Raw genomic sequence first — 20,686 nt, forward strand, 5'->3', positions numbered from 1 at the left:
GAAAGAAAACGTTTAGATGCTCTGTGGGCCCTTTTTTTTTTTTTTTTCTCCAAAAAGCATCGTCATGGCACCTGATTTTTTGATCCCCGTCCCCTTCTTTTGAAAGAGCAGGGGATGTGTGGATGTTCTTTTGAAAGAAAGGCTGGGTCTACACAAGCCCCTTCTGCATGTTAATGAGGTGCTACCATGAATATGCAGCACCTCATTATCATAATGGCAGCTGCGGCAATTTGAAAGTTCAGCTTTTCGAATCGCGCGCCGCCCATGGAGATGGGGACCTTCCAAAAGGACCCCCAGTTTTCAAAAGCCCCTTCTTCCTAACACCAGATAGGATAGCTTTTGACATGTGGCACTCTTCCTGAAAAAAGCACCACGTTCTTTTGATTTAATTTAGGAAGAATGCTTTTTGTGTGTAAACGCTCCGCTAGGTATTTCAAAAGAGCCCTTTACATCAAAGACAGAAGTCAGTATGTTTGGAACTGAGGTGACTGCAAGGAAATGCCGGAAAGCAAGTTGGACGAATCCTCCCTGCTAACCGCCTTAGGCTCTCCACTCCCAGTTTTCTGTCTGGGTTTGCTCCCTATAGGAATAAGGGGATTTTGAAGTTGGTGGGGTCCTTTTGAAAAGGACCCATCTGGATGAGCTGTGGCAATTTTGAAGTGCTGCAGCTGCTGGCATTCTAATAAGGCGCTGAATACGTATTTCAGTGCTTCATTAGTAAACACCGAAATGGTTTTGGGATAGTGTAGACGTAGCCAGGGAAATTATTTTAGGAGAGGTCTTTCAAAAGGTCATTATAGTGTTGGTAAGGAAGAGCCTGAATATATTTTATGATTAATTTGATCTTGTGTTGTATTCGCAGTGGTGAATGCAGCTTTCAGTTAAACTGCTAATGTAATCATTTGTTTTGACTCCGAATTTCTCCTGGGAGACTGCAATTTTCCAAGGTGGGTCTCACCCCAGAGGTGAGTGAACCTGCAAAGACGGAGGGAAAGCTGCTCAGGGGTCTGCGGTGCTGTGGGGAGGGGAAAGGAAAGGAACGCTGTGGGAGGTTAATATTGCACATCCACACCCACAGAGCCTTCCCGTCTCAGCGCGCGTCAGGGGCCTCAGCGAAGAAAGAAGTTAGCAGAGCTCTGGTGCCGCCACCGACGGGCGCGCTTTGGGGCGAGAGGAGGGACGACTGAGGGTCTGCAAACGTCGCCGAGGGACGGGCGCTGTGCTGCGCGGTTCCCAGCTCACGCTGCCTCCGCAGCGCCCATAGTGCAAGCGGTGTGCTTGGCACTCGGCCGCTCCCCTTCCCTAGTCGCTCCCAATAGACCGATTTTCGCTCGCTCGCTCGCTCGCCCGGCCGAGCCCGAAACGGCAGGGCCCGTTCACTCGCCGACGGTAATTGGGCCTTGCCGGCACCTATACGTTCTGCCACGGCAACGGCGGGCTAAGACGCCTGTGGCGGGCGGAGGTAAGAGCGGGGCGGAGCGAAGAGACGCGCTGCTGACGTCACCGCCTTTTAGGACTACCACCCCGAGCCCCGCGCGCCAAATTCGAACGCGGTAACTGGCGAGCGCGCGCCTCTGAGCGCAGAAGCTGAGGACTAACGGCACCCGGCTCGCACGGCGGCAGCACCTCCTCCATGGCTACTCCGCCCAAGCGCGGCCGGGCCCACAGCAGCGTCAAGAAGATCGCTATCGAGGGCAACATCGGTGAGGCCCTGTAGCATCCCCCTAGTTCTCCTCCGGCCGGTCCGGGCCTCACGCCGCCCTCCCCCGAGGTGGCCCACCATCGCCCATCCTTTGGCGGGAAACGGGCCAGACGCCTGCGCTGCCCGCTAGCCCGGCCCCCGCCATCCTGGGCTCACAGGCGCTCAGGGAGCGAGCGAACGGGTCGTGCCCGGAGCCGAGCTGGGCCGGGCCGGACTGTGAGCCTCTTGCACTCCAGTGGCTCAGCTCAGGGGGCGCTCGCTGCTCCCCGTAACGTGGCTCCTTTTGCCCCTTTGGCAGCCTGCAGCCGCGCCGCTTTCCCGCCGCGCCCCGGCTGCTCCCGCCCCGCAGCTCGCCGCGAGCCTGGAGAGCTCTGCTGGGGGCTTCCGCCCTGGCTTCAGACCGTGATTAAATCGCACACCGGTAGCTGTCGCGACGGCCGCGTTGTCTGTCCGCAGCGCTGCTGGGAACCCTTTGGGCAGCCCTGCGTCAGGCCATGGCTGCTGGGTGGAATTGCTCGGAACAGCTTCCGTGTAAACGCTTTGTTCGGGATTCTTTTGTTCGCGCCAGTGTCCCCAGGGCGCCCCCTGCTGCCTGGCTGATCCACAGTAGTCTCATATTGGAGATACTGGGGCAGGGCTCCTAGTCGGAGCTTCACAGATAACAAGCAGTCCTGTAGCACCGTAGAGACTAATACCCAGAAAAGCTCGTGACCTAATAAGCGTAAGAGCCGCTTCCGCAATAGTTATTTCTACTGTGGTGGTGTAGCGCTGTTGGTCCAAGGGGTCTCACTGAGACAAGGTGAGTGAGGTGTAATATTGGACCGGCTTCCACTGGTGAGACAGAGGAACTTTAGAACTCGCACCGAGGTCTTCTTCCTGTCAAATACAACAAGCAGGCTTATGGCACCCACAAAAGCTCATGACCTAATACATTGGTAAGCCTCTAAGGTGCCACAAGCCTGCTGGTTGCTTTTGGAGTTACCCACTAGCATGGCTACCCTTCCTGAGACTGTCTTCATGTCAAAAACAACAAGATGTCCTGTGGCACCTTATAGCCTAACAGATATTTATTTCGTGGGTCTTTGCCCACGAAAGCTTATACTCCAAAATATCTGTTAGTCTATAAGGTGCCGCAGGACTTCTTGTTTTTGAAGATACAGACTAACAGGGCTACCTCTGCCATATCTTCATGTCAGTTTCCTGTCAGTTTCCCCCATTAGCCAATCCCTCAGGTTAGGAAAGTTTATCTAACAAATGTATGCCTCACTAAAACAAAGCAGGATGTTATTTCAGGTGGTGGTGGTAGTGTTGCAAGTGCTGGATCACAAATCTGAACATGTGATCTTTTGCTGTATTGAAGTGCCTGGTTTGAGCAGATTTATTTCTTATTGTGGTATTCTTGCCAGATTTTTCTTTTGTGAGAAAGGGTGTCAGAAATGTTAGTGCAAGGAGATGTGAATTAGCTCAAATCACTTTAGTTCATTTTTAATCCTGATAAATAATGATCATAATTCCCTCCCTCTCCAAGATAGTTGCCTCACCTTTTTGGTTCCTCAGAATTTTCTATATGCTGAGTTTTACACTAATGAAGAGAAACCAGTTTAACTTGCTCAGAAGGCTGGGGAAGTGCCCTTTTGAGGAGGAAGTGCTGCATGTAGGAATTAAGGTCATAATTTCCCATGGTTCCTAGTACTTCACTGATATATTGCTCTGCCAGCTCTTGTTAGCTTTCTTTATTCTCATTTAATGTACTAGTTACGTTTTGAAACACTACATTCTTATGGTTTGTGGTAAATTAAACCCCTAGCTTTGTAACGGATGCTTTTTGGGGGAACGAATAACACAATGATGATGCCTTTGTAACTTTGCCAGGAAGATCACCAGTTCCCTCACATTTCTTAGTTAAAAGCTTTCTTCCTTGCCTAAATATAAGCTAGAGGGAAAAATTAGGTAGCACATTTTAAAATTTAAATTTTGTTTTTAAAAATTAAACAAGATGAAGTAGGATGTGTTAGTACTACTACACGTTACTTAACCTAGAATACTAGCATGGACCAAGATTGTCTTTACTAGGGAAAAGGTGTCTTTTTAACTCATGTTAAAATCAAAGAAAACAAAAAAAGCAGTTGCAGTTTCTTAACCAATATTAACTTCAGAAAGTAAACTCTAGGGGGAGCCTTTGGTTTAATTTTTTTTCCTTGTGAAGATAGTCCATGCATCTTGAGGGACCGGCTATGTTAATACAGTCACAGTGACAAATACACAAAAAGTATAAAATTAGTGTTATACAGCTGAACAATAAATCAGAAGTTTAAAGTTCCAGCAATAATAATGTGTTACCTATATACTATATTGTATAAGATATGAACTTTAGCTGCTCACAGCTTCTGGAATCATAGAATACTAGAACTGGAAGGGACCTTAAGGTCATTGAGTCATATTACATTGGCACTTACAAAAGAACTCTGTTAGCAGCTCATTCATAGATATGAGTACTCAGACTTAAAAATTTCTTAATGCCCAGTTTTTCAGACTTGCTTAATGAGAATAATTCATGTACTACATTTTAATGTTCATCCATACTTTTATCTCTGTGTGTATGTATGTGTGTTAGGAGGAGATATTTGAAAAATAGCTAGAAGAGATTTTTACAGCCTTGTAGAAAAATGGTGAATGTTACTTTTCTGACTTGCTTTTCCCTGAAACTATTGGCTTTGCTTAGCGACTATGGATTTTTCCAGAAAGTTATGAATAATTAAAAAGTTATTGAAAATTGCTGTGACATTAAGTATGGCTTTGCATTTCATGTGATTAATATATTTAATGTAAACTTTTCCCCATTATTTTAGCTCCACAAGAGGTTGTATTACATGGAATCTGAAAAATGACATTTTAATGGCTAATAATTAATTGCATCTGTTACTTTCTGACAGGAGTATTTATTGTGCTTTTTATCCAACAGCTGCAGGAAAATCAACATTTGTGAATATTCTCAAACAAGCAAGCCAGGAATGGGATGTTGTTCCTGAGCCCGTAGAAAGATGGTGTAATGTTCAAAACTGCCAAGAAGATTATGAGGTATGATGACCAGTATTTGATTTTTATTGAGATTAGTATTTAATATTATTTATATACTACTGAGCAATGAGAAACTGCTACTTTGAGGTCAAGATCTCTTTTAATCTTCTAAAACAATAATAAAATACAATCTGTGTATACATACGTGTAATAGTAATCATTTCACCAACTCTCACCATATGAATTTAACTTCTCCTCACCCTTTTTGTTTGACTCATGTTAAGCAGGCCTGTGATGCTCAGATGCATGAGTGTAAATACACATTCCATGTTTAAAACAGAATAGGAAAAGAGAACATTGCTTAATTGTGTAACTTAAGCAGCTATATTTCCTTTATAATAGAAATGTAGCCCTGAAAGTAGTCTCCAAGTCACAAATCCATCCTCCTGTGCTGAGGCAGAATAAAGTATGCCGAGGCCATCCCTGACAAAAACTTGTTAGGGTTAGTCTATGTAATTAGTGATCATGCACACATGTTAAATGAATATTCTCACCTGAAGACAGGTGGGAGCAATATGTTCGGGTTAGAATGCAGGCATGGGAGTGACACCTGGCTTCTATTCCCCACTCTGCCACTGACCTATTGTGTGGCCTTGGGTAAATTTCTACTCTTCAGTTTCTGAAAAGTCTTTGCGTTCTCTTTTTATGAAAGTCTTTAGAGGTAAGCGATTATAGAAGTGCAAATTATTATCCTCAGTAAGTTTTCTGCTGTTTATGCAGACCGTTTTCAGTTGTATCTTTGTTAAATCAAAGCCATGTTCTTCATAAAGAAAGGCATTCCTTTTCACTCTACTCTACCCCTCGACCTCTTCCACCCCCAGTAGTAGTGTAATGAGACAGAATTTGTCATTTTCTTTATATAACCCTGTGCCAAAATGTGTGTTCCCCGTGTTCCGTCCCTGCATTCTATTACTCAGGCAGATAAAGGTGCTTTTTGTTCAAAATTTCTACATAATTAGCCTTCAGGAGTGGGCTAACTATAAATGGGCCAAAGTGTGTGTGTGTGTGTGTGTGTGTGTGTGTGTGTTTTGGAAAGCTGTTTTTCTTTTTCTGTTTTTTATATGGGGGTGGGGTGCGAAAGACAGGTTGTAACAGAGATTGTATTGTGACCTCAACTATAGAAGGCACTAACATCATGCACTACAACAGTTTTGTATTTATATAATGCCTGCCTTCCAAGGGTGTCAGTGCTTTACAAATATCCACATAACGAAGGGAAACTGAGGCATTGAGCAGTTCAATGACTTGCCAAAGATAACATTGTTAGTGACAGAGTCTAGGGGCTAAAACCACAGAATTTTGAATGTAGAACATGAGGCTTGATCCTAAACACTCTTTATTTCCTTAGAGTCCAAACACTGGCATTTTGTCAACAGGGTATGGATTCAGTCCTTTTTGCTGCCACATTCATTGGTACAAACTGAGGGTTTTGTGTTTGAATGTTAGGTCATTTTTACTAGAAAAACTGTAAAGCATTCAGTGTTCATGTCCCACCATTCATTTGTTTGATAAATTTGCATGCAGTTGCATTCTGCTTGTTAATTTTATGATCATATGTCATTGATAAATAACATTAATCAAAGGTAACTCCTTCAGCTAAGAGAGGAGGATATCCAGTTCTATCTATTGGTGACCCTGTTCTTGTCCTCAATGACATGTTTAGAGTGTATATAGCCATCTGCTTAGTTGTCATGCCTGCAGTTGTTATCAAACGAACTATAACAGATGGCATGTGCTAATCCAGATGAATTTTAAATTTGTCTGCTGAGTAAGAGCAAAAGGAATGCTTGCAAGCGTGGGATTGTCTTCTTGTACTGCCAACTCTCCATTTTGTTTAAAAGATTGGTTGTAAATAATGACTTAAACTTTTGAGACCGCTAAGAATTTTAAATACTTTAACCTGAAAGTATCCAGATTCAGCCATATCCATAGGCTTTTTTTCCCCTAACATTGCTGCCAACAATGGCTTTGCCAGAAATAGCCAAGAGATAGAACTAACCTGTAGAGATCCATTGGTATTCGCTACAACGAAAAAAGGCTAATATAGACGCAGCAGTTCTTAAAAATGACAAAGGTTGAAGCTGTTCCCCAATGAGAAGCTGATGTGTCCTTGAAATATTTGTTCAAAAGAAATAATTTGCTGTGCTTCCTAAAGATGTTCCTAAAATGTTGTTATAGTAATAGACAGTGTGGATGAGATCTTTTATTGGATCAGCTTTGTTGGTGAAAGCTCTGTGTAGGTGAGCTCGTCTCTTTCACCAACAGAAGGTGGTTGAATAAAAGATATTACCTCACCCACATTACCTCTTGAATACTGGAAAAAGTAGCTACAACAGCCTTGAGGACAACAATAGGAACAGAATGCTGTTTGTCCAAATCGGTTGCTGAATTTAGTGTTGAGACATTAGACCTTTGACATCTCACACCTTGCAGTGTGTCTGAAGTGGATATGGTTTGCATACCCTTGCATGAAATCTTCCCCTCACAAATGAATAGAAGATAAGATGCTGCACAGTTCATAACTGCCTTTTTCTTAAGGAAAACCAAGTTGTATTGTGCTCATGCATACTGACTCAGTGTTGCAGGGGCCTCAGAAAAACGCAGAATCCAATTTGTGGTGTTTCAAAACTTTGCACAGAAAGATGAGTTAAGGTATGCAGGTGTCACTTGCTCTTGTAAATGGAAATTAAGAGTAGGTAGAGACAATATAGGCCTGAAAAAGAGGCTGCTCCATTTTATCATGGTACACAGTCCTGCATGTTTTTATAGGTAGTTCAGCAAAGTTGAAACCCATAATTATTGGGTCGTTTCCGTTGTTAAAATAGGAGCTGACGACGTCACAGAAAAGTGGGGGGAATGTGCTTCAGATGATGTATGAGAAACCGGACCGGTGGTCTTTCACCTTCCAGACCTATGCCTGCCTGAGCAGAATCCGGGCTCAGCTCAAATCCCTTAATGGGAAAATCCAAGAGATGGCAAACCCTGTTGTCTTTTTTGAACGATCTGTGTATAGTGACAGGTATGTTTCATTGGTATACACGTGACTGAGTAAGAGAATCCTTATGATGACTAGATAGCAGATGAGCTTTCATAAACATTTCATAGTCAGTAACCTCTGGTTAGCTTTGGTGAGTTTACCATATTATTCATTGTTTACTTTCTCTCCATATTATTGTACAATGAGGTTATTTTACCAACTCAAACAATTTTTTCTTTCATTAACTCAGTTCCCTTAACTGGGTAATTTTCTGCCCACTTAAAAAGTGGGGTGGGGTGGGGCAGGGTCAAGGGTAGAAAGAGGAGCAAACCCTCCACATCTACTTTCTGTTCCCCTTTTTTAAAGCTCTGTAAGTCCATGGATATCAGTGGCTCATTTTTGCGGATAGAGAAGTAAATGCAAGTTTTGTATCTCAAACCCTGCAAATCTGTGGATATCTGCTTTAAAATGTCAGATGTGGATGCGGCTCTCCATGGATCATTTTTGCAGATGTAGATACCAGTTTTGTATCTGCAGAAGGTTCTACTTGTTCTCTCTGAGAGCTTCTGTATACCTGCTCTTAAGTTCTGTACTTTTCAGCTTCTGGCTGCAGGAGCTTGAACTTCACTATTGAGCCCCATGTCTGTAGTTTTGACCAGCTATGATTGAGCTTCTATGGGGAAACAATGTGTATTAGCTTAAATGCTCTGCCATGTGATTGTTTGTGTAAATTGTTGCAGTCTCCAAAAGGTGGTGTATCTGGCAGAGGGTTAATAAAGCATATGTCTGGATCCTGAGGATGCCAGCTATGCGTAACTCTATGGGAAACTGCATCTAAAATAGTATGGGGTAGAGGAACAGGTGGGTGGCAAGACTAGAGCCATCTAAAAAGGGAACAAAGGGTTACAGTCTAGTTCTAGTAATAAGGTTACATGACTCTTGCAAGTGGGCAGTGGAGCAAAACTGTTAGGCTGTGTCTACACTACAATCTAAAATCGAATTTATTAAAATCAGTTTATTAATGCTGGGTTTTATAAATTCCATTTTGAGCATCTTCACTTTCCCACATGTTCCCCATAAAATCAACTAATTGCTGCCACACACAAGTCACCCAAATCGACTGTTGCAGCTGTGTATTGTGGGAATGTATCCCACAGTTCTCTGAGCCCCATAACATTCTGTGTATTTTCACTGGTGCAGCATGTGGAAAAAAAATGCCTGGCAAGTGGCTGTGGGTATCTGACATCTTCCCACATTTCATTTCCCTCATTCCCCTGCCTGTTTAACCAAACGTCCCTATTTCCATGTGGAATTTGGCTTGCCTGTATAAGAGAGATGCTTTTTATCATTGAGGGGAGGGATAGTAAAGCGCTTAAGAGAGGTTAGAAAAATGATTTAGGGTTTCCCAAACGACAGGTTTTCAAAACAAGATGCACAAGCCTGGGATATTTGGATGCTTGGATCTGGATTTAGACCTCCTGCCAAAGAGAATCCTCAGATCAGTAACTTTGTCTCAAACGCCAGCCACTCTAGTGACAAATTTCTGAGTGTGTGCAAACAGCAGAGCTACAAGCTGCTGTGCCAAATCCTTGTACCCACTCCTTTCCAGTCACTGTTCTATGTGGCACACCAGGAGGGAGCCTGAGACCCTGGGCCCTCAAGGAATCATCTGGAAGGGTCCTAGGAGCCAGCCTGGGGCACCAAGTGGTGGGTCCCTCCCAGACTGGGCCACAGATGCAGACACTCCAGGACCTGTGGGGTGAGGAGGATGTACTCCAAGACCCCAAGGTGAAGTGCAGTAATGCCCAAGTCTATGCCGGATGGCTACCATCCTGGCAGAATAAGGCCACCCCCACCCCACTGCGGCGTGGAGGAAATCCAGGCAAAGGTGAAGGTGGTCCAGCAGGGCTACACCTGGGCCCAGAATGCTGGCCAACACCATGTGGCAGGACCTACCACCTGTCCCTATTACCAGCGGGCCCAGGCTTGGATCTGGGTTTAGACCCTCTGGCAAAGTTGATCCTCAGAACAAGAATTTTCATCCTTGTGTCCACTCCAAAATCTGGAAGTGTATGTGTAAATAGTAGACATGGGCAAAACACTGAAAATTCAATGGATCATCAAATCTGTTATAGCTTGGTTGGAGGCTGCAAGCCTTATGTGGAGAACTGTGGTAGTTGTAGAGATACTACATCTCCTTCAATGGCCTTTGGATCAAGCCCATACAAAAATTTGATCTCAAATGACAGTCACTCAAGTGACAGGTTTTTTTCCTTCTGTTGCCCGAGAAGGCCTCCAGGTACCTCAGGAGACACCCTTTCCACAGTAATCAGTGCTCTATGGTGCCTGCCTCTGGCCCTTCTTAAAGTTGCTGGGAGCCCATGAAGCCTTGCAACAGGACCCACCACCTGCTCCTGTGCCTCGTGGGCCCAGAGGAAAGTCTTGGCTCTGTATTTTGCTCTCCTGGCAAATAAGATCCTCAGAGCAATAATTTGTACCCTAGTACCCAATCCATAATCTAGAAGCGTACATCAGAGTACACAGTCTGCCGGATCAACTTTTGATGGCACTAACCAGGTGTTAATTATGGAAAGAGAGCTGGAGAAACAGCAACCACATTGGACTGAATACAAGTTAGATCCTTTAATGATGATCCATTGGCGGGCATGTCTGGTACCAGCCCCTGCCTCTGGGTGCTTGATGCTCTTAAGCCAGCCCCTGAATATTAGCTGCCGAGGGAGACTTTCCCTGGGTGACTGCAAGACCCATGAACATCTCAGCCACCAGAGACTTTCCCCGAGCAGCTGCAAAGCCCCCAGTTAACTCCCAGGTCCTGAGCACGTTTAGCCGCTGAGAGAGACTCCACCTGGGCGGGTCCAGGAGCCTGACTGCGTGCAAGCTGCCTGGCAGCATGTTCAGCATATCCTTTTATAGGTTCAGGGTCAAGTCCTGTGATGCGGCTGGGTGTGGGAAAATTCCAGACTGTGTGGTGCTTCTGGGGGAGGGAAGGAAGGGGATGTGGAGGTCAGGACAAAATGTAAATGGCTGAAAAGAAGTTTCTTGTCCTATCCTACAAACAACCCCTCTTCCCCTGCCCCGACACAGTCTAGCTGCCGCAAGGTGTGTGGGGGCAGTGGCTGGCACTAGGAAGCTCAGACAAAAAAAGACAGTGGAGGTAGACACAGAACCCATGCAGATGTTCTAATGGCGAAGAAAGAGGAGATTTTTAAGCCTCTCACACAAGCCTGACCCTACAGCCACGGGCTTTCAGGTGCTGAATTGAAACAGTCTTCCTGTCGTCTAATTCCTGAGAGCAGTGGAGATGGAAGAGGCAAGAGCAGAGAACTGTGGGGCACATGTGGGACATGTCTGGAGGGTAACAGATTCAATTTAAACACATGGTGCTTCCTCACTGCCTTTCATTCGTAATTTTAGTTTTGAACTGAACGCCAAACCCATCAGACTATGACGATTTTATGATATCTATTGTTGATTTTTAGTGCTCCATAAATGGAGCTAATAGAATTTACAGTGAAGATAGGCACTTGGTAAAATCGGGCTAAATGCCGTAAAATCGGGCTAAATGCCTTAAAATCAATATTATCTCATAGTGTTGACATAATCTTAGGTTCTAGCAAATCTATTTGTGGCCAGTTGAAGGTGTGTTTTTTATTTTTTGTCTTTTTTTTGCAATCTAAACATCTGTCAGGTTACAAAATTACCTTTTGTATATTTTGCTACATATTGTAAAGCATCTTGATCTGCTATGCAAATAACATGACTTATGTTTTCTTTTTGTTCAATACATCTTTTGGATTTTAGGTATATTTTTGCATCTAACTTATACGAGTCTGATTGCATGAATGAGACCGAATGGACTATTTACCAAGATTGGCATGAATGGATGAATAAGCAGTTTGGTCAAAGCCTTCAGCTGGATGGAATTATTTATCTCAGAGCAACTCCTGAGGTGAGAGAGACTTCATGAATTTAGTGAGTGCATGATCAGCCTGACCAATCTGAGCTCTGAGCCTTGCTTGCAAATCTTTGCTAACATGATTTCCGAACTCTTTTGCCAGTTAAGGTATCCCCAAACTACTGTTTTCTTTAGAATACTCAGTTGTTTGTATTAAACTTGTGACTGCACGTATTGAAACACCAGCGCCAGATACGATACCTAGTGGCAGCACAGCTGTCTGGGATTTCTTTCCAGGAAATTATCTAGAAATATTTTGCCCATTTTCATGATCAAGGATCTTCAAGTGCTTCTCAAATCCTAGTAAAGCCTCACAATACTCCTGTGAGATGAAATTTCTTTACCAATTAAAAAAAAAAAAAGCAAACAAACCTGAAGCATAGAGATATTAAAGAGAGAACATGGTTGTTAAGCATGAGAAAGATGACTTGGATTGAGAGCTTTGCCCAAGAATGCACAGGACTAGTGGGCAGGGGACTATGCATTAAAATCCAGACACCAGATGGAGATTACAAGGGGAAAACAGTGGAAATCATGGATTTTAGGTCACAGATGTCACAAGTGCCTCTCCTTTGGCTCTCAATCATTTTGAAGTCCATTTCAATGCAAGCTTGACTGCCTCATTTGCTTTGTCCGTCATAGGCTCTTTGGTATTCAGGCTCTTGTCCTCTCAGATGTAGTTCACGTGATATGTAGTTGTTGATTTAGCCAGCGTTTTAAAGCTGTTTGGAAAACCTGGACTACTGGCTGAGGGGTAGATTTAAAATTTTCCTCAAAATTTTGGGGAGTAAAGGAACTTCAAAGGAGTGCGGGCACTTCAAAGTGCCCATGGCTAGACACATGCTGGCACTTTGAAGTTTGACACTTCGAAGTTGCAGCGGGGGAGAGTTAGCCTAATGAAGTGCTGCATATTCACAGCAGCGCTTAATTGGTAACCTCCCATTGTCCTGATGCACTTGCCCCCAACTTTGAAGGGGGCATGTTACGACCCAGCCAAAGAGAGCTAAAATATGGGTTGGAAAACAACCATATTTGTTCATATTCTGTTGATATCAGGAATTCAAGTTTGGTCATCTTTGTTTTGCCAGAGGACGACTTGGTGGATTCCAACGATATGACTTTTTTTTAAACTCCTTCGTTGGAATTTTTGGGATTGCTGAGGCATCATTTCTCAAGTCCTTGGAATCGAGTACATGTTAACAAAGCAAGGAAGCATTAAACAAAGTGACCAAAAATTTCTTTACTTCCTAGTTTCTGGGCTCTCCTGATGCCATAACCATAGTTCTCCTCCAGAAACTAGACAAAATTTGAGCTTCTAATTCTGTTGAGACTATTTTCTTCTGCCTTTTGACTGTACAGGCCCTTTTTCATATACTGCAATAAAGAGCACAAGTCCCTATCTTTTGCTCATCATCTATAAAGAACGATACAAATAATCTGAGCATTAATTAACATTTGCACCCCTTCTTGTTATCATTTGATTAGAAGTTACCATAAGTGCAAGGTAATATAAATATCTTTTATTTTAAAAAAAAAAAAAAAAAGTCAGCAATAAGATTTTTTTCTACCTATTACAAGGTTGGAAAAAGTAAAAAAAAAAAAAAAAAAAAAAAAAAAAAAATTGAAACTGCCCATTTATATATCACTTCCTTATTATATGAAGTATAGAAAAACATCATTTTTTATTAGTGTACTGTAATTTCAGGATGAACTTGAACTTTTGTTTCATATTTTGTGTTCAGTGAAAGATGACTTTGTGGACTCAAATGCAAAAGGTAATAGTAATTCTCAAGGATAGTTTATTCCCAGTAAAAGGATAAATATACTGTGAATATGGCTCCATAACAGAGCGTTTTATGTTGTTCTCAGTAATCAAATGAACCTTTTAAGTGCCCAGTGTTGAGCTGATGCAAAAGTTTCTCTCAGATTATTTTTACCATTTTTATGCCCATTAACACTTCATTGGTCTCCATTTGCTAAATATGGAAGTGTCTTTCTGTAGTCCTAAACTCAGCCACTAATTTAAGGGTAAAGAGTGCAAGGTATTTGGCTTAAAAAAATCATGGGGTTGAATATAAACTGGATTTTCTTTCATTCTGCTGTTGTAAAACTGGTCCACTTTTTTTTCCTTCTGCTTTAGAAGTGCTTAAATAGGATTTATTTGCGTGGAAGAGATGAAGAACAGGAAATTCCTATTGAATATCTGGAGAAACTTCATTACAAACATGAAAGCTGGCTTCAACATAGAACATTGCGGTAGGGTGGTGGGTTTTTTTGGTTATACTTGCAGGGGGAGGGGGCGGACATGGGACTACTGCATTTCTGGAAACATTTGACAGTGTCTTTCCACGGGGTTTCAGTTAAGACTTTAGTTGTCCTTGGAAACTTCAAGCCCCATGGCTTTTAAAAATCAAGTATCTTACAGATGTATGAGAGACCCAAATGTGTAAATGTCTTATTGGACTCAGTCTTGCATAATTTTGACGATCGTTAGGGGTGGGGAGAGGAAAGTGTTTTCATCTCCTGTTCACGTGGAGCTGAGAGCATCCAGCAGCTTGCAGAACTGACTTCACTTGGGTGTGTAACCTGGACAAGACTAAAGTTACTTGGAGATGCCAGTCATTTAGTATGTGGAGAATTCAGGTTATTTAGGAGCCTAACCCAGGAACCAAGTGTTAGGTCCTGCATTTAAAAGCTATGGCTGTAATTTATTAAGCTCCGCCTTTCTCCCAGTCTGGAAGATTTTATTTAAGATTCTTTTAATGAAGACTTGATTTACTTTTACTGTATAATTCATCTCCTTTTTTGCCTTTCTCCTATTTCTATACCCCTGTTTCTATATAGGACGGATTTTGAATACTTGGAAGAAGTACCCATCTTAACACTGGATGTTAATGAAGATTTCAAGGGCAACAAAGACAAGTATGAAAATATGATTGAAAAGGTAAATCTTAACAGAAAATACCAACGTTTTGGTATTTAAACATGTTTATACATTTAATACAAGATCACATTTATGTTCAAAGAGAACTAATATACTTTGGAACAGCAGTCTGTAACTTCAAAACCCCTACGTCAACCATAATATTTCTGTAGTAGTTAATCTTAAAATTTTTTAAAGGAACACAACAACACTGGTAATTCCTGAGTGTGAGTTCATATGCATGCACAAATATATGCACCTCTGAGCACCACGAATCACTTACTCCATTCATCCTAGTACTTCCCCACTTTGAGTTGGTAACGAACATGACCCAAAGCAGCAAGCTAACAGAAGACCCATCATAGGCTCTGTGAACTTTACCATTTGGGGAAGGGAAAATATTTAATTCATATTTATGATACTGGCAGTACACAAGATCATTGAAAGACTGTAATTTAGAAAATAAAATTACAAATGCAGGGAGAAGACATTTGCTTTAAACATCCTAGCACAGACTTTACTGTTTACACATTAAACATGTTTCTTCTAAACATTAAACAATCAAGTTTTCTTCCTGTAAATGATTTTCCAGCTTGATGTTACACTGGTTAAATCTTGTGGGCTCTTGACAAAGGGAAACAGTTCTTAGGTTGCTGCATTTCTACTCCAGTCATACCAAATTACAAAAATCTTTGTTAAAGAGGCAGACAAAAATACCTCTGAAAAGCAGATGGTTTGTTTAGCTGCTTTTCAAATTTGTTGCCCAGTTTATTTGGGAAATGGTGCAAAATACAAAACTGAGCTATTTTCCAACTGTACTTTTGATCAACGTAGGTTAAACCTCTCTAATCTGTAACTCTCATCCAGCAACATCTCTAATCCAGCACGACTTTAGTAAATTGGATAACCGCTGACCATAGGTGTGGCCAAGTTTCCTGTGATCTCTACAGTTTTACAGCCACCTGTCATGGCTCTTAATGTGTTGTGCTGTTATTTAGCTGTAATTTACCCCAAATGTCTTCCAAGAGCCCATAAGTAGTGAAAGTGTTCATAATGTGCTAGAAAATACTGAACGCCTATGGTCCAGCAAATTCACTCGTCTGGCACCAATCAGGCCCTGAGGTGCTGGATGAGATGAGTTCAACCTGCATATTTGAGTAGTTGTAACTAAACCGAGAGTTTAGTTTCCTCCTTACATCAGTCTGGTCTATTTGGTAGTTAATGATAAAGGGATACGTTTTCTTCCGTAGGGTAACAAGTTGAACTTTCATTTGAATGTTAATTGGCCTTTTATGGTGTCCAAGTAGTTCATAGTCATTTTCAGTAGCTGAGATATTTTGAAATTGTCTTTAAATTTAGTAATAGTAATTGCTTCACACTGCATTAAGACTTCCCAGTTTCTGAGCAAAAATTTTTTTACTTCGTCAGATAAGTGACCTAACCCTTTGTCTCAGTTTATCCATTAGGCAATTAAAATTTTAAAATAGTCTTCATGGTTTCTAATGGCCTCAGAGTTTGTTACATGACTAGACAACATAAAACACGCTGGCTATGGTTACGCTTACAGCGATCTATTGACAGAAGTCACTGTTGGAAAAGATTTCCTGACAAAACTTCTGTTGACAGAGTGCAGCCACGGACAAAAGCCAAACAGAAGAGCGCTCTGCCCTGTTGACAGAGTGGCCGGACTGCCCGGCCGTTCTCTTGGCAAAACAGGCACTTGGAAGCACAGCAGACAGAGCTGCCCACTGACCTGGTCACTCTGTCGAGAGAAGGCCTCCCTCCCCCCAGAGCATCTACATGGCTTTTTTTGTCAGCAGAACCTGTTGGCAAAACACATTTTGTGAGTGGACGTTCCATCAGTTTTGTCAACGAAACCGGGACTTTATTGGTAAAATTAGCTAGTGTAGCTGTAGCCCCTGACTGTAGTGATTTTAAGATACTTCCTCATCCATTCAGGGGGTGGGATTTGGGGAAAGGCTAGAAATTGGAATTCAACCCATTTGTTTTATAAATCTCATTAGCGTTCATATCTATGGAATGTTTATTTTTCTGAACTTGAATGTATGTTAAAACTGCTGATCTTCTGTAACAACTTTGGATGTAATCTTGGAGTCTTGCTGCATTTTAGGACAGTTTTCATATGTTTTAGAAGCACCATAGCATTCCATATCAGCATAATGGAGGAGGCAAGGCAGGCAGAGAAGTACATAGATGAGCCTTTCCAGGATACTGTCCCACCTGTGTAGAACTGTCCCACCTCCATTCAAACAGCCCCTGTGCTGTTGAGGAGGAAAAAAGACTCTGAAGAACATTCAACTGGATCAGAGGGAATCCATCCCATAGTGGGAACCCTCCCTCCAGGTGATGCTGTAGTCTCTCACACCGAAGACACCTCTCCGAGGGAAGGAACTCCAGTCCAACAAAGGGTGTAGTAATAAATAATAAATTTTCACAATAGAGACTAGTAACTGGCGGAGTCCCCCAAGGATCCGTACTGGGACAAATCCTATTCAACCTATTCATAAGTGCTCTGGAGAAAGGGGTAAATAGTAAGGTTGCAGAATTTGCAGACGATACTAACTGCTCAAGATAGTTAAGAACAAAGCATACCATGAAGACCTTCAAAAAGATGTCACAAAACTAAGTGATTGGGCAACAAAATGGCAAATAAAATTTAATGTTGATAGATGTAAAGTAATGCACATTGGGGGGGGCGCAAAATGATGGGGACTAATTTAGCTATAACTACTTGTGAGATCTTGGCGTGGTTGTTTATAGTTCTCTGAAAACATTTACTCAATGTACAGCAGCAATCCAACAAAAATAAAATGCTGGAATCATTAGAAAAGGGATGATGAGTAAAACAGAATATCTTATCATCTCTATATAAAATCAAGGTATGCCCACATCTTGAATACTGCATACAGATGTGTTCACCTCATTTTGAAAAAGATATCTTGGCATTGGGGTGGGGGGGGGCAACCCCCTAAAATGGCAACAAAAATGATTAAGGGTTTGGAATGGGTACTGTATGAAGAAAGATTAAAAAGACTGGGATTTTTCATTTTAGAAAAAAAGAGACTAAGTGGGATAAGATAGAAGTCTATAAAATCATAACTGGTGTGGAAAAAGCGAATAAGGAAAAGTTACTTGTTCCCATAACATAAGAACTAGGAGTCACCAAATGAATTTAATGGTATCAGTTTTAAAACTAAACGAAAATGAAGTTTTTCTTCAGGCGGTGCATTGTAAGCCCATGGAACTTCTTGCCGGAGGATGCTGGGAACACCAGGACTTTAACAGGGTTCAAAAAAGAACTAGATAAACTCATTGGCTACGTCTACACTAGCCAGAAACTTCAAAATGGCCATGCAAATGGCCATTTCGAAGTTTTTGGCTAGTGTAGACATGGCCATTGAGGTTAGGTCCATCAATGGCTATTAGCCAGGATGGATGAGAATGGTACCATTAGCCTGTGTTTGTCAGAGGTTGGAAATGGATGATATTAGGGGTATCACTTGGTTACCTGTTCTGTTCACTCCCTCTGGGGCATCAGGCATTGGCCACTGTTGGAAGACTGGATACTGCGCTAGACGGACATTTGGTCTGACCTATAATGGCCATTCTTACGTTCTGCACCTAATGAACTTGGCTTTCTGTAATTTGGTCATAAAACATCACATGCTTACCCATGAGATTTTATTTCACTCAGTCATCATACCTTGTAGTACAGTAGAAGGACCTGGAAAGGTGCATAGACAGTTCTCATAGATAGGTTTCATAAATACCTTCATTTGATTCAAAATGTTTTTCTTTTGTAGGTCAAAGAATTTTTGAGCACTTTATAATCCATTTGAAGAGAAAACAGAAACCTACTTTTCCTAACAGCTGAGTGATCAGAGTTTGGATTCAATTTTGGCTTTCTTGGTATCTGAAAAGGAAGGTTCCGTGTTGTTGCTTTAACAAATTATGAGGAACACACTTTGAAATATTTCTCTTACAAAACGTGTGTAGATGATTTTCATAAACTAATTGGCCTGGTCAGTGTTGCACAGAAGTTTACAAGTTACCCAATGTTACAAAAAAGGTCTCTGGACCCTTTAATTACTATTCCTGTTTCTGATCAGAATCATACATTCCCATGAAGCACTCTTCTTATTTTGTGCCTAATATCTATTTAATTCTCACCTACTTAGGGATTTTTATCAGAACTGGTCTGTACTTTTTCAGTGGAATTTGAGAGTCTGCGAGGGAAGTTATAAATGCTGTAGCAGCTTCTTCCTGTTGAGGGGAAGAGGATATCCAGGGGAAGTGACGAAATTAATTTATTATAATGTTCAATGCATCAAAGTGTAAAACCACCATATTTAAATAGTATGGTGATGCTTTGTCCACAATGAGTTGGACAAAAAAAAAATGTAGTTGAAGCACAATGCTCTTAAAACAAACCTCTGTCTCTGCCGTTATTGTGTCATTTTGTACAGTAAGGTATTTAAAATTTTCCATCTTTTAGCATTTGTTTTATAACTTTTTTCCTTTAAAAAGTTAAGATCTTCATAAATTATTTTTTCGTATGGGATAACTTCTATGTGAAATTAAGGCATCTTTTTGGTAGCTAGTAAATCCTTTTTGCTGCAGAGGTCAGCAAGAACCCATTCTTGTTGAATGCTGAAATGTGAAGGTTAAACTATGTCATCTGTCTTCTAGGTTTTAAATTGTTTTTAAATGTGATGTGAATAGACTTTTAAATGTTGCCATGGTGGGAGTTACGTTGTTCTTACCTAGCAGCCTCCTGCTGTTTTATTTCCTATACGGTGAATTGTAGACCTTCCTGCAATGAACATGGGAGAACTTTGTGGAGCGACCGCTGTTTTAATGCACTGATCTTTGTGCTGGTGATATTTTTTTTCTTTCAGATTCAGAACACACAATTAACTATATTTAATACACACATTTTAAAATATGTACTGTATGTTGTGCCATTGTTTTGCATTAAATGATTTTTTCTATATATGTAACTACTTATACACTTGACTTTTGAATCCAAATGTTCTAATGTCAGAGGATTTTGTTATAAAGGTGTTCATGTTGGTATCAGTTTTGAGACACATGCTGTATGACTATAATCCTGTTGGGAAAATCTAAGTTCAGACTGAAAAATAAAAATGCATAGGTAAAAAAAAAAAATTTGCACTTATTAAAATTGTTGGCTTTCACTGTCCTGTAACAATGCTATGTAGGTTTGCAATATGCAGTATTCGGTGCTTTCTTTTGTTGGGGGGGATGGTGGGAGAAGAGCCAGTACTCAGCCAGCTCCCTGATGCAGGAATGCCAGGGAACCTCTCTCCCCAAACCCGCAACTGGGGTGCCTGCAGCTGGGGCTTTCGCCGAGGCTCCAAGTCCAGCCAGCTACTAGCTGCAGAGCTGCTGGGGATGCTGGTGGGGGGGGGGGGGGCTCTGCCCTGCCCTGTCCCCCACCCCAACTTAGCCTGTTCCCTGCAGCAGGGCTCTTAGGGACCCCTGGCTGCCCATCTGGGGCTGGGGATGCCAAGGTACTCTACAAATACTAACAGCTCACTTCAAAGCATCATCCGATCCAGTTTGTAGTTAATATTTTTCATACATATCCCAGACCACATCAGAATTCTGTGGGAAATTGTGTGCAACTAGTTCCCAAATAAAATACAAAATCACTGAAAGGCAAGTAGGAATTCAAAGGAGAAAGTGTCTGCAATTTGTAAGAACAATTTTAATTGCTGTGAACACAAAGAATGTTTTAGGGCTTTGGTAGTAGTGACAGTGCTGGAAGCTGAAGTTTTTAGTGCATAGAGCAGATACAATACAAACAGCATTAGATCAAATTTTCTTGCACTGTCACTCCCTCAAGGTCAGAGTTGAGGCCCAATCTCTCACAATGCAAGGATGATACAGCCTCTGTCTCCATGCAGTCTTTGGCCTCATCTGAAACAATTAGAGCTGTGCTGAATTTTATGATTAAAAGTTACATAGATGTAAACAACCCCTTTG

The 20,686-nt window shown here is 41.8% G+C and overlaps 1 protein-coding gene across 1 annotated transcript; it reads left to right on the top strand.

Moving 5' to 3' along the window:
- Nucleotides 1–1,431: 1,431 nt before the first annotated feature.
- DCK (deoxycytidine kinase) lies at nt 1,432–19,805 on the top strand. Its single transcript, XM_074992038.1, has 7 exons — nt 1,432–1,703; nt 4,665–4,780; nt 7,606–7,799; nt 11,580–11,727; nt 13,874–13,989; nt 14,578–14,677; nt 18,481–19,805. Exons 1-7 carry the CDS (start codon nt 1,634–1,636, stop codon nt 18,505–18,507), a joined length of 771 nt encoding a protein of 256 aa, XP_074848139.1. The 5' UTR covers nt 1,432–1,633; the 3' UTR covers nt 18,508–19,805.
- Nucleotides 19,806–20,686: the final 881 nt, after the last annotated feature.

The sequence above is a fragment of the Carettochelys insculpta genome, chromosome 4 (assembly GCF_033958435.1).
Source record: "Carettochelys insculpta isolate YL-2023 chromosome 4, ASM3395843v1, whole genome shotgun sequence".
Taxonomy (NCBI): domain Eukaryota; kingdom Metazoa; phylum Chordata; order Testudines; family Carettochelyidae; genus Carettochelys; species Carettochelys insculpta.